General features: G+C 41.2%; 1 protein-coding gene across 1 annotated transcript; it reads left to right on the top strand.

Annotated features, from left to right (window-relative positions):
- Positions 1–3,101: 3,101 nt before the first annotated feature.
- On the top strand, positions 3,102–11,793 carry LOC136180341 (titin-like). Its single transcript, XM_065959379.1, has 4 exons — positions 3,102–3,801; positions 7,216–7,341; positions 9,833–9,861; positions 10,576–11,793. The coding sequence occupies exons 1-3, from the start codon at positions 3,117–3,119 to the stop codon at positions 9,853–9,855; spliced, it is 834 nt and encodes a 277-aa protein (XP_065815451.1). The 5' UTR covers positions 3,102–3,116; the 3' UTR covers positions 9,856–9,861; positions 10,576–11,793.
- The last annotated feature ends 2,596 nt before the right edge of the window (positions 11,794–14,389 follow it).

Here is a 14,389-nt window from a genome sequence, read left to right as displayed (position 1 = left end):
GTCAAGACAATGCTTTAATTTTTTAGAATGAAATAGAAACAATGTCATAGGTGACAATATTGTTGAAAGCAACGGGTTGACTCTGAGTGTCATCATATAAATCATATACAAGATAGAAAATATGAGACAAAATGTATTAGAAATAACTATAAAATGTTTAATTATATATATATTACAGAATACAATTATATTGTGTCTTGTTGTTAAGTCTTAATCAATTGTTTGTGGCCACCTCCTCCTACATACACATTCATAGGGCCCCATTGTACCAGGTCGCCCTGAAATCCTGGCTGCACTAGTTTCCTGTTAGGGGCTGGTGACAGCATAGGGTCAAGTGAGAAGTCACATAACTTGCTTTTATGTTGAGATAACAGTCTAAAGAAGATAAAAATGACATATTTTTGTATCCTTACTTAAAAAATGACAGACTTTGATATACATACCTTTTGAATTTTTCTTTCAATTTTCAATTTCCACCTAAACTACATGTGTGTTTAAGTGTGAAAAATTCAAAAAATGAAAATAGTATTGATAAAAACTTTGCATAATTGTAACTAATAACTATCTGTGAACATCCTGTCCATATTTGGTGAAATTCTGATTCTGATTCCCAGAGATACGTGTGATAAGGCTAGAGCTGTCACTTTTGGAGAAGCCCTAATTTGACCTGTTTTCGTTTTTTGGTAAGATGCATAAAACATCCAAAAAAAGTTATTTTGCAGTAAAATATTTTTATACAACAATCCGTTTCATAAACTAGACATGTTCAAGTTATGAAAAAATATGGTCGTGCTTTGTTCTACCTCGGGTAGGGGTCTCTCAACTTTTAGGGGCCCAAGTTCCTCTACTATAAGGGCCTGATTTACTAAGCTCCCAAGTAAAGAGTACTAAATTGCGTGTTCACTCCAAAAGTTTGCACGTTTGGTTGGTGGGCGTTTTGCGGGTGATCTACTAAGATTTGCGCGAATGACATCAGGTGCAAACCTTGTGGAGGCGGTAATATTTAAGTTAGTTTTTTTGCGTGTTCTACTGGTTTACATCACGGAGCGTTTGGACAGAAAGCAGGATGACTGCAAGCGCAAAATAGGTATTAGTGGGAGAGGCAAATAAACGCACAATACTTTCGAGTTATAGCAGATAAATCTCAATATTACAAAGAATATTTTGGTTATAAGAAAACCTCGGCATTAAACAGGGCCTCTCTTTTCTTCCCTTCATCTTAAGAATGAAGTGTCATACATTGCGCAGGAGGTGTGAGCTGTGTCCTCTGTGGCACGGACGCTCTACACTCGCCGTTGTTGCGCACCGGACAGCTGGCCAGCGCTGTGTCTGATCGGATATAAATGCCCTAGAAAGAGGTATCGAAGACGGGGGTACAAACAGAGGTAAGGTCCCCCAATCCAAGCGTCCTACAGAGTGCTCAGCAGCGGGCTTTAGAGGAAGGAGACGAGCGCATTATGGAGAGGAGCGCACCGGAGGGGGCGAGCTGGGGGAGAGACGCGCGACCCGAGCAAAAGGAAATATAAAAAAAATGTAATGTTGGCGAAAAGAGGGAAATAGGAAGACATAAATGTCAATGTTGAAATTCTATACAATGCAGAGGCTGTGAATGTTCAGTTTTGTTTGGCTATATGGCAACAATAGCCTGTAGTTTAATCAAGGTGTTCCTCTTCCTTAACGATTAGAATATTGAATCAAATTAAAAAATGAATGCATGCCATTTATTTTTCTGTCATTTGAAAGATGTAAACACTGTGATGTTGCGGCCTTCTTGACCTCTGAATTTCCATGCCAAAAATGCATTTTTGTCCTCCTCCTGGTCATTTTTCTCATCCTCTGCCATTGTCGTTCGGTTGTGTGGAAAGTGCTCTCGCGCACTGCCTTGCAGCGCACCTGCGTACATAATGCCACCTGCTTCTGCATCCGCACAGTGCAACCTGCGTGTAGTGCCGTAAAGTAATCCCTACCGGCAATCCTTTGTTTGAGAAAGTAACTGTATTCAGAATACACCAATTTAAACTGTAACTAAAACGGAATACAATTACTCTTATTTTGTATTTTAAATACGTAACGCCGTTACATGTAATCCGTTACTTCCCAACCCTGCCGACACCACATGAATGCAGCATAAAGCATTCAATTATTTTACTTTCATTTCAGGTAAAGGAACATGGCCTCCGCTGGTTTTCTGCTCTTAACGCTCGCTGTCCTCAACAGTGCATGGAGTTCACAGAGTATTGGTAAGATCCTCCGTCATATGGAGTTTGAAATATTTGATTCTTCTTGGTATTCATGTGATTCTTTCTTCACAGCCTTTGTGAAAATTCACTGCAAGACTCAAAACATCGGACAGTATGAGCAGGAGTCACGACTTGACTGTGTAATCCACTACTCGGGAGAAGTAAAAGATCCTGAAATCATGTTGGTAACTTGGAGTAGAGAGGGGGTTGAAGAACCTGTACTTAAATACGACCAAGGAAAACTAACATCGTTGCCTGGATATTCATTTGCTGAACCGTCCTGGAACAACAAGAACGTGAACGTATCCCTGCTCATTCACAAAACTGCTGTTAAGGACGAGGGAGTTTATACATGTTATGTGTGCACAGACGGTGGTTTTAACACCAACCAAACCAGACTGAACGTCACAGGTGAGCTCTAAGATAAAACTTTGTCTCAGCTTTTTGGCACACACACACACACACACACACACACACACACACACACACACACACACACACACACACACACACACACATCATTTTGAGGGAATGATTTATCTCTGAAGCAGCCCCTGAGAGCTCATTTTTCTGTCTGTTTGTGTAAACATTTATAAGATTAAAGACAGAAGATGGACTGCAGGAAAGATGTAAAAGTGAGCTAGATGGAATGTAGATTGTGTGGAGAACGGGAGACTTTCCTTCCCCATCAGTCTGGTATTTACCTTCAACAGAGACTGTTCAATGTTTGCTCGGTGTCTTTGCTACTTTCTGTTTCTTTATGACATATAAGATGTCTGCTGTCATAAAGTACATTTGCTTATCACACATCAAATATCAGTGGTAAAATAATAGTGTGATGATTGATGTCGAGGGTTGAAGTTCAGATTAATAATCATGTTTCATCTCCATCTTCTCCTTCAAGCCAAATACGGAGTGCCAACTATTCAGCCTCAACCTCAGGACATTGATCTCGACACCAACGGTTCCCTGACATGCAAGTCCACCGGCTACCCAAAAGGCCGACTCAGCTGGTTTGATAAAGACAACAAGCCTTGGTTAGAGCAACCCGAGGTGAAGGTGCTGAAGACAGAGAATGGTCTGTTTACCCTCTCAAGTACGCTGAAAATACAGCGAGGATCTGCCTTCTCCAAGTACACCTGCAAAGTGTTCAACGCCAGAGGAGACGAAGAGGCGGAGGAATCTTTCATCAGTGGAGGAAGTTCACAGAGTCATGCTCAGTCCTCTGTGGAAATTCACTGCAAGACTCAAAATGTTGGACAGTATGACCAGCAGTCACGACTTGACTGTGTAATCCACCATGCTGAAGACCTAGAAGATCCTGAAATCGTGGTGGTAACTTGGAGTAGAGAGGGGGTTGAAGAACCCATACTTAAATACGAAAATGGAAAACTTACATCATTGCCTGGATATTCATTTGCTGAACCGTCCTGGAACAACAAGAACGTGAACGTATCCCTGCTCATTCACAAAACTGCTGTTAAGGACGAGGGAGATTATACATGTCATGTGTTCACAAACAGTGGTTTTAACACCAACCACACCAGACTGAACGTCACAGGTGAGCTCTAAGATAAAGCTTTGTCTCAGCTTTTTGGCACACACACACACACACACACACACACACACACACACACACACACACACACACACATATGGATCATTTTGAGGAAATGATTAATCTCCGAAGCAGCCCCTGAGAGCTCATTTTTTAAGTCATGAGTTGTGTGCGTCTGTGTAAACATTTATAAGATCTACTTAAAGACAGAAGATGGACTGCAGGAAAGATGTAATAGTGAGCTAGATTGAATGTAGATTGTGTCGAGAACTAGGGACTTTCCTTCCCCATCAGGCTGGTATTTCAATCAATCAATCTTTATTTGTATAGCGCCAATTCATAACAAGTGCTATCTTGAGACACTTTACAAAAAGCAGGTAAAAGAGCTTACTCTTTGCTATATTACAAAGACCCCGCTTAATCCGTCATGAGCACTTCCCGTAGTACATTTAGAAACTGCAAGTACCTCGAGCAGGCCTGATAGTCGAAGGCTCTACCTCCCATCGTACAATTAGAGACTTTTGGTACCACGATCAGGCCTGATAACCGAAGGCTCTACCTCCCATCGTACAATTAGATACTTTTGGTACCACGCTCAGGCCTGATAATCGAAGGCTCTACCTCCCATCGTACAATTAGATACTTTTGGTACCACGCTCAGGCCTGATAATCGAAGGCTCTACCTCCCATCGTACAATTAGAGACTTTTGGTAACACGATCAGGCCTGATAACCGAGGGCTCTACCTCCCATCGTACAATTAGATACTTTTGGTACCACGCTCAGGCCTGATAATCGAAGGCTCTACCTCCCATCGTACAATTAGAGACTTTTGGTACCACGATCAGGCCTGATAATCGAAGGCTCTACCTCCCATCGTACAATTAGAGACTTTTGGTACCACGCTCAGGCCTGATAATCGAAGGCTCTACCTCCCATAGTACATTTAGAGACTGTAGGTACCACATGCAGACCTGATAACCGAGGGCTCTACCTCCCGTAGTACATTTAGATAATGTTCACTGTTTGCTCTGTGTCTTTGCTACTTTCTGTTTCTCTATGACAAATAAGATGTCTGCTTTCATTAAGTACATTTGTCCTGCTTATCACACATCAAATATCAGTGGTAAAATAATAGTGTGATGATTGATGTCGAGGGTTGAAGTTCAGATTAATAATCATGTTTCATCTCCATGTTCTCCTTCAAGCCAAATACGGAGAGCTTACTTTTCAGTCGCAATCTCAGAACATTGATCTCATCACGAACGGTTCCCTGACATGCAAGTCCACCGGCTACCCAAAAGGCCGACTCAGCTGGTTTGACAAAGACAATAATGCTTTGTTAGATCAAAATGGTCTGTTTACCCTTTTAAGCACGCTGAATATACAGCGAGGATCCGCCTTGTCCAAGTACACCTGCAAAGTGTTCAACGCCAGAGTAGACGAAGAGGCGAGGAATTCTTTCATCAGTGCAGGAATTTCATGAAATATTTGATTCTTCTTGGCTATATTACATAGACCCCGCTTAATCCATCATGAGCACTTACCGTTGTACATTTAGAAACTGCAGGTACCACGAGCAGGCCTGATAGTCGAAGGCTCTACCTCCCATCGTACAATTAGAGACCATGGAGAACTTACACCATTGCCTGGCTATTCATTTGCTGCTGAGCGATCCTGGAACAACAAGAACGTGAACATATCCCTGCTCATTCACAAAAATGCTGTTAAGGACGAGGGAGTTTATACATGTTATGTGTCCACAGACAGTGGTTTTAACAAGAACCACACCAGACTGAACGTCACAGGTAATATGATAAATATATGATAAAACTCAAAATGTGACATCAAAAATCTGAATTCAAGCCATATTTTTTGGGGGGTTGGCTTTAAAGGAACATAGTGAATAGACAGTGTGTAGCGTGGTTACTATAGTAATATGTTTTTGTATAGTAAAGAGTCTGCTCCGTTGTTTAGTGGCCGAGGCAGAGGAAGAAACAAAAGCGAAGGAGAGAAGATGATGAAGAGGTTTTAAGGCGAGGGATTAGAAATGGAAATGAAAGAAAAGTCAAAGCATGGACGGTTAAGGTGAAGGTCAAAGATGAGCCATTCATCATGGCCTTTTCTTCAAATGCTCAAACGTTACCAACGTGCTCCCGTGTTAAGAAAGTTCTGCTTTACAAATCTGGGAGGAAACAGAGAGGAAACATTCAAATTTCTTCAAAAAAAGAGAATTAAGTCTAAAGTTGCGGTTTGAAGAACTAACAAGAGGAAACGAGACAAATCGGCCCGCAAAGAATGTTACTAGCAGCCTGATGCAAATCAGTTCAAATAGTACGCCCTTGGCAAATCAATTAGCCAATAATATTTAGGTTATTTTGGGATTGGCACCAGGGGTGGCCAATCAGATTTCAAGGGGGGGCCCACGCCAACCCTTTTTAGACACGCCCCTGTTTGTAGGCGACTATAAATGTCGAAGATGGAAACTGTGTGAGTCTGACACAAACTCAAAACACAGAATCAGGCTGCCAGAAGCTCAATAAAGACGTTCCTGAAATACGACATATTTCTATAAATCAAGATGTTAAAGAAGGGTGAATATTCAGCGTTATCAAATCGGATTTGCAGGTGTTTGTTTGTTTCTAGAATATGAAGAACCTGGGTGAACCTTAGGGCTTATTTGGCAGCACCCTTGATTTGAACACTAACTGTTATTTTAACCATGAGAGCTGAGTCCAAAGAGCAAAATATCCCCAGGAGTGTTCATGCAGGGAAAAGAAAATCTTGGCAGCTCAGACTGAACTTGTGAACATTAAACCACAACAAGGCTGAAGCTTCCTTAAAAAAACAAGTCGGAGCAACTTTCCCTCCCACGTTGCTTCAGTTTTGTTTCCTTCCATCTTGTAAGACATCAATAAGTCTCCAAGTGTGACCCAGTACTTTCTCTAAACCATGGGGGGGTCAAGCTTCTTGATTTCATGAAAGTTTTGATCCATTGTTCATACTCTTTGACGGGAAAACTCATGAACTGGTTCGTTGATATCTGTGCAGTGACCTTAGCCGAGCTGTTACAAGTCCCCACATCTGCTGAATGCAGTAAACGGTCACTTATCATCAGCTGATTAATATCTGTTTTACAGTCGACAGTCGCGCGTTTGCAACACCAAAATCCCCTCCAGGCGTTGTCTTTACTTTCTACTTTGTCTGGGAGGGCAGATCATTAACTCAGACCCCCCCCTCCCCCTGTAGAGAGAAAGAGAAAGTGAATGTTTGCAGCTAAAAGTATCACAGGGGGAATTTCCCACCACTGCATGACACGCCAACCTGGTTCCAAATATCTTCTTCTATGTTCTATCTTTGTATCCATGTGAAGTATTACATCTGTAACTTTTTATTTTCTTCTATTTGATTTTTTCAGGGCTGGGACAAGACACCAAAGACTCAAACATGATTTTGGCCACCATGATAGTGGCTTCTGTGTTGGTCGTCGGGTCTCTGATCGTGGGGTCTCTAGTGTTGCTACTTTACAAAAGACGATCTTGGCGTGAGTACCATTAAATATATATCTGTATATTTTACATGGCAGCTTGAATCCAAAAACTGACCATTGAAAATGCATTCCTGTTTATTTAACATTTAGCCATCTTAACTTTAAATCTCTTGAAATTCAAAATTGTATTAATATATTGAAACCTATGTCATTTTGCACCAGAGGAGGATGTTGGATGCTGTCCTGCATCCTGGACTTTGCAAATGCATTGTTGTAACACCTTAAAGGGGACATATTGTGTTATGAAAAGTCCACTTGTACAGTGTTTTTGAACATATATTTGGGTAACCTGAGTTTCTACTGACCCACAAAATGTGAAATAAACCCATCCAGTCCTTTGTTTGTGGTCTGCATAAGTCTTATAACACAGAGAAAAATGCTCTGTTTCAAATGTGCTCTCCTTGCGATGTCACAGTGGGATTCTGGTAAAATATAAATAAAACCCTCCCCTAATATCTCCACACATGGACTCCACCCCCAGACTAAAACAAAACTTTAGCGCAGGTCGGCCATTTTTATTCTCTCTACAGAGGAGTGATGTCTACGGGGAAAACTCAGCGGGGGCTTATTACATTTAAAGAGACACACACACCAAAACGGAGCGTTCTGAGAGAGCTGTTTTATACAGGGTCACAAACCTCCTCTGGTGCTTGATTCATGTTATATTTTGACCAAAGCACAGCACAGATGTTTCATTTAGACCACAGGGGACTGTTTGAAAAGGTGGATGGGGGGGGGGCGGGGGGGGGGGGGGGGGCTAATATGTCCTCTTTAAAGTACCATTATCAAGCACGAAACGGATCACTCACACTACTAGTCAAAGCGAACTGGCCTTTGTGGTCAAACGTGCTTGCCTAGTGTGAGTGTGCCCTTTGTTTCCTGTCAGAGCCAAAAGGAAATAAATACTCCTGACAATGGATAACACGGGGACTTTTAAAGGTGGACAAACCTGATCAGCACTTGGCATGCAGCCACGTTATGCACGCTGGGAAAGTACGCTCTCCTTTGTTGTCGGGTTGGGTTCATTAGTGTATTTACTATAAATGTGACGTTTGTTTTTAACAGTAGAGTGAGGACATGAGCTTTGTTTTAAAAAAAACGGCGGTCAACTGAAGTAGATGTTTGCAGTGAGGGAGCGTTCACTTTTATTTTTCCTTCTGTGTTCCATTTCTTGATGCACAAAATGGATCACTCACACTTCTAGTCAAAGCGAACTGGCCTTTGTGGTCAAACGTGCTTGCCTAGTGTGAGTGTGCCCTTTGTTTCCTGTCAGAGCCAAAAGGAAATAAATACTCCTGACAATGGATAACACGAGAACTTTTGAAGGTGTCAGACACTAATTTTTGTCCCGAGTTTGTCTACAAACCCCCCAATTAAGAGAAAAGTCAATCCACTTTTCAGAAAGTGTGTGCTCAAACAGGCCGTTTGTAGATTTTCCCGTCATGACATCACAAAGGGCAGTAGCCCCTCCCCCAGGTGGGTGACACTCCCACAGCTAGGTGTTTGTTCTGCCCTCTGAGTCTGCCTTCTCACCGTAAACAATAGGACATGGAGCGAGAAAGCCCGAGCCACCCAAGCCCTTCCAGAGAGGGGGCGTGGTCAGACACAGCTCATTTACATATTTAAAGGTACAGACACAGAAACAGCCTGTTCTGAGCAGGGCTGAAATAGAGGGGTTTATAGACATGATCAAATACAGGATCAGAGTGGATTTAGAACATGAAACTTCACACATGTTTTGAGGAGCTCTGAGACTTAAACTGGTTGAAGAGGAGGACAATATGTCACCTTTAAAACCCGCCTCAGCTCCAGCTCTCAGATTGATCAGAGTGGACTTAGAACAAGAACATCACAACTTTCACCGTAGTCTACCTTAGGGTAGCTAGTAGGAGTGTAAACCCACACAAAGCAAAAACAGAAAGCTGTAGAGAAACTGCACGTTGTGGACTTGGCTGAACACAAGAGAAATCATTACGCAGGTAGACATTTTAAACCTCTTAAATCAGACTGTGTCTTTAATAGCTTGAGGGTTTTTTTTTTTTTTTAATTCAACGAGGCGATGTGGGGCCTCCTGGGCTATATCTTCTGAAACATCATGTAACCAAATAACTCACCACAAATAGGTTTCACATGTCATTCCGAGGCCTGTCCATGCATGTCCTCCTGCCTTGTTTTCAACTGTTGATAACTTCTGTCACATAACAACTTACATGTACAACCATCGGTGTTCTAACTGGGCTCCAGGTGTTTGATGGGCTCCCTTTAGTGTCTGATTTATGAGTTGGCTGTGTAGGGTGATGTCAATAAATTTACATGGTGTTGTTTTTACAGCCCATTGTCCTCCACCATAATTATATATTGGGTTTTTTCCAGGTGACCATCAAGTCATGATACACATGGAGGAAGATGAGTCTCGAGAACGTCTTTGTGTTTAAAGTCACGATTTAATCTTCATTCACACTCTAACATTTCATCTGTTTTTCAGGATGGATGTTCAAGAAAGTCTGACTACAGGTAAATATAATTCAAACATTTGAGTTGGATTGTCACTTTTTAAACGTCAATATAATTCTAGTAAGAATTAGACGACATTAAAAAAAAAAGTTTCGATACCTAGTCCCAAGTGCACAATTTTGGTTGAATTTCCATTTTTTATTGCCAAAAATGTACAAGCAAACTCCTGCACATTGTCTGAAATTGCACATAATACATTGGCAGCAATGTGTTTGTGCAATTTAGACAGTCACCACTTCTGCTGTCTGTTTGTTAGACATAAAAAATCATCACATCTTCAAGACACACGAGTGTGAATTTGAATGAGCCATTGCAGCTTTGTGTTCAAAATATTAGGGCTTCAACACTTGCCACCTGCCAGAGCCCATTTTTCTCCACATCCGAGTAAGCTGATGTGAAAACGCAGCAGGATATAATCAGGAGAATTCAGCTCAAGCCAATAGGAGGGGGGGAGTGACGTTTATATACTGTGACTGCTGCACCGTGCATATAGATTTTCAGGCAGATGTGAAAACAGCTTGTGACTGAAGGTCTTTAGTTTTTATTAAAGCTTCAATACTTTTTGATACAATGCATCATTAAGGATTCTCAGATTGTCTTATTTTAAAACAAGTGGCATCAAAAACTGTTGCAAATTCAGACAACCAAACATGGTAATAAGTTTGTTACTAACCCTCCCTTTTCCTTTCTTTTTCTCTTCATCTCTCTGTGCAGGAGAAGCCAAGACCACTCTTACTGACGACCACTGAAATCAACACTTCTTGTTTGCTTGAACCTGCATCAGCATTTTAACTTTTCCTAATGCAAACATCCATGTACATAACCAAGTAAAGCTGTGATTTAACAGAAACTGTAAGCGCTTTGTTCACCCTTAATCTACCTGTCTACTTAATCTCTAGGAGTAAAAGGGGTCCAGGTCAGGCTCTGTTGTCTTAAAGTAACCACATTGGGAACCGTTCCGACACCACGGAGTCTCTGATGTTGATTTATGGAGGACAAAAGTGTATAATGTGATGATTTAGCCCACGCAATAACTGTAGCTTTTGGCAGCTTATCAGCCTCCTTCTTACTCCCTCTTCACATTCCATGTCTTTAGTGAAGGGTTAGAATCATGAAATACTTTTAATTCGTGTGTGTGTGTGTGTGTGTGTGTGTGTGTGTGTGTGTGTGTATTTTAAGGAAATGCAACTATTTCCTGCCAACGTTTCTTTTATTCATATATGTTGTGCTAGGAGGGGTTAGAGGCATAAAAACAGGCGTGCTTGCTGTTGCCATGGTGCTTTCAGACACTCTCTGCCAGTCTGCGCGGGCGCAATCAGGAGAACAAAAAAGTTTGGGAATTTCATTCACTGTGTGAGAGTATGTAGTCATAAGACAAACATTTCAGTAATGCCAGACATCCATCAAACTGGTCGGAGGCAACAGAGCAGGCTGTGATAGGCCCTTTTTTTGAGGTTTGGTTTATTTAACTTTTTTCACAACCGAGTTCTCAGAGAAACCGCCTCACATGCCTTTAAAATCTTGAATTCTGATCAAGCCTGCGTGTCAAGCTCGAGCCTGTCAGACCAAATATTCTCTACTGTACTGAAGACAAGCCAAAAGTGGAAAACAAAACTCCTAATCAATCATAAATGTGAATGATTAACTGTTCTGTAGCACACAGTTAATCATTGACCTGGTTGGAGAAAAAGCAGTTTATGAAGTTTATGAGTTTATGAAATCAACGACAAACGTCCTTACACTACTGTCAGTCATTCAGATTCTGTGTGTCGTGAAAATTAGGTTTATATACATGTATGTGTTTGTAAAATGAACTGTATACTCTTTTAATTATTTTTTTATCGTGTTTTTTAGCACTAGCACCTTGTACAAACTGTGAATTGTGATTGTATGGTAATAAAACAAAGTCTAAATAAAAAAAACATAAAACAGCCCTGTGATAAAGTTTCATGTTGTGTGTCATGAAGGATAGCTCTTGTTTAATGAAAATAAAAAATACATTCAGGCAAAAGTGGTGCAGCTGTCGATGTAGTTGTTGATGACGATGTATTAAAGGTCACACATTATCCAAAATACAATTAAACACTAATGTGTCTCTAGGCCGTCTACAAACCACCCCCCAGTTATGAGAAAAGTCCATCCTCTAAGTCTTTTGCCTGCTCCACTTTTCAGAAAATATGTGCATGAAAATGTGTGCTCAAACAGGCCATTTTGGAGATTTTCCCTTCATGACATCACAAAGGGCAGTAACCCCTCCCCCAGGTGGGTGCTTAAAGCTGTTTGTTTGCACTTACTGACGTCGTTTCGTCCCCTCTAGATCCTCACTTGTCTTGTTCTTACTCCCTGATGTTCGTCAGGGAGCCCCGTGTGAAAACATCTGCACACTCTCTGATATTCTACTTCGCACCGCTCCTCTCTCGGTTGGTGGCATGTTGTCTTGTTTTGGCCCGTTTCCATTTTCATCTTCTTCCCTTATATGTTCATCTGATGACAGAGCAACTTATCGCCACACAAGATCTGATTTATTCATGACCTGTCAAAGCATTCATCACACTTCCTCGTTCTCTTCACTTTCTTTAAAACCGACTCATAAGCGCACTAAAGCACCAAATGTTCATGTGATTGCAGCACTATTTGATCTCTCTGGTTATGGATGTCTCTTAAGCTGTTTTCACACAGGACAGCCTGCCAACTGAAATCCATCTGAGTTGCATTTTCAGTGAGTCCGACTCGATAATGCAGGATTTCCCAATCTTGGGGTACCACATGGAGTCCAAATGGGGTCCCCTGAAATTTCAAATTATTGACCAAAATAAAATATATAAATAATATGCCTTAATTAAGCTACAAGACGGTATCCAGTTCCTTGTAGCACATGCTAAAAACGATCCAGCATTGTAAAATACAAGCTCACCTGGCTGTACACATCAGACACTGAGAAACATAAAATCCCCCTTTGTGCACCAATCTCACCCCGGCCTGTCTGCCCCGGTCTCAAGCAAAAAGCTCTATGTGTTTTGGATGTCTGTGGTCCCCAGAGCTTTGTGAAGTCAAACTGAGCTCACAATCCATTAAAGGTTGGGAACCACGGCATATAATGACAGATTCTGCCTTTATATTAATGCTGTGGTTAATTGGACGTATTCAAAGTATCAATAAACGAGTAGACAAGAACACACTGCCACGAATAAAGCAGCTTCATGATGTGCACATGGATCCTTGGTTGTCACTGGCCGGGTAATATGAATAAATGTGAGCTAAGATGAGCTGGGATCTTTTTAACTAAAAATTCCAAAAAATCAGGATATGGCTGAATTTGTTTGTTTTTCATATCAGCATTAAATACCTTCCTCATCATATCAGTATCACTTTCCTCCAGATCAAACTTCAATAAGTCAAGATTCAATTCCAGTAAATCATTATAGACTGGAATGCTGCCATCAACTGGACAAACAGCAACACAACAGGTTGATGATCATAACAGAGCTCACTATATGATGCTGTTTTTTAGTAGAGCATTTTTTTATTTACTATTTGTTTTAAACAGACAAAAGTCATTTCAATGGAAACCTGAGCTGTAGTTTCCACGTTTCAAGGACAATATGAGCATGTAAACAATAAGGTTCCTTTTCCAGTTTGCCATAATCCAAATAAATCACTTTGCTGTTGACTTAAATCATTCCCACAATGGTCAACAGAATACCAAGTTTAAAATCTGCTCTAGATATCTCCAACAGTTACTGTTTCCGTTTGGTTTGTTGGTTCTGCCTGCATCTAAATCCAGCCTGCAGAACAAGTGAGATAAGCTCCTGTTGTGGTGAACAGAGAAAGAAGAATGCTTCCATAAATAGAACTGATCCAGATCAGCTCTGTTGAAATAAAGTCCACTTTCTGACAAAGAGTACTGCCGTGCAGACAACACAAGTTTTCAAAGTATTACCCGTAGCATAAACAACATTCATTCATTTCTGTTGTTGTTGCTGCTGCTCTGTTTGTCTCTGTCTGTCTTTTTCTTTCCATCTGTCTGTCTATCTCACTTTACAAGCCCAACACCATTGTGACAGATGGCCCCTCAACCAAGCAGAAACCTCTGGTGTCGAAAAATGTGGGAAAAAAAAGTGTCCACTAGAGGCTGGCTGCAGAAGCACGAGAAGTCACATACACACCCCATTTTAAAAACGCTACAGTATAAATAAACATGTTTTCAACCTGGTTTAAATAACTAAATAGGTCTGGTTAGCTCATGTCTCGATCGGCACACACTGTAAGATGGGTGATTTTTTTTAACAACTCAGCTGTTTTGATTTTATGAAGGATAAGCGTTATTCAAAATAAGGAGCGTAGCTGAGCTAGATGACAAGCGGACACGGTGTAACAGTTTGTCAGGAGGCTTAAAATCCGCCTCAGCTCGTTAGGTTGAATGAAAGTTAGGCTGAGACGTGATTTCCAGCATGGAGACCGCCATCAGTGGGATTCCAGCGCCCCCTGCAGGAACAGATGGGTGAAATCACTCAGGCTTCGTATATTC

The sequence above is a fragment of the Labrus bergylta genome, chromosome 1 (assembly GCF_963930695.1).
Source record: "Labrus bergylta chromosome 1, fLabBer1.1, whole genome shotgun sequence".
Classification (NCBI taxonomy): Eukaryota; Metazoa; Chordata; class Actinopteri; order Labriformes; family Labridae; genus Labrus; species Labrus bergylta.
Note: the sequence above shows the minus strand (reverse complement) of the source record. Positions and strands in the feature narration are given on the sequence as shown.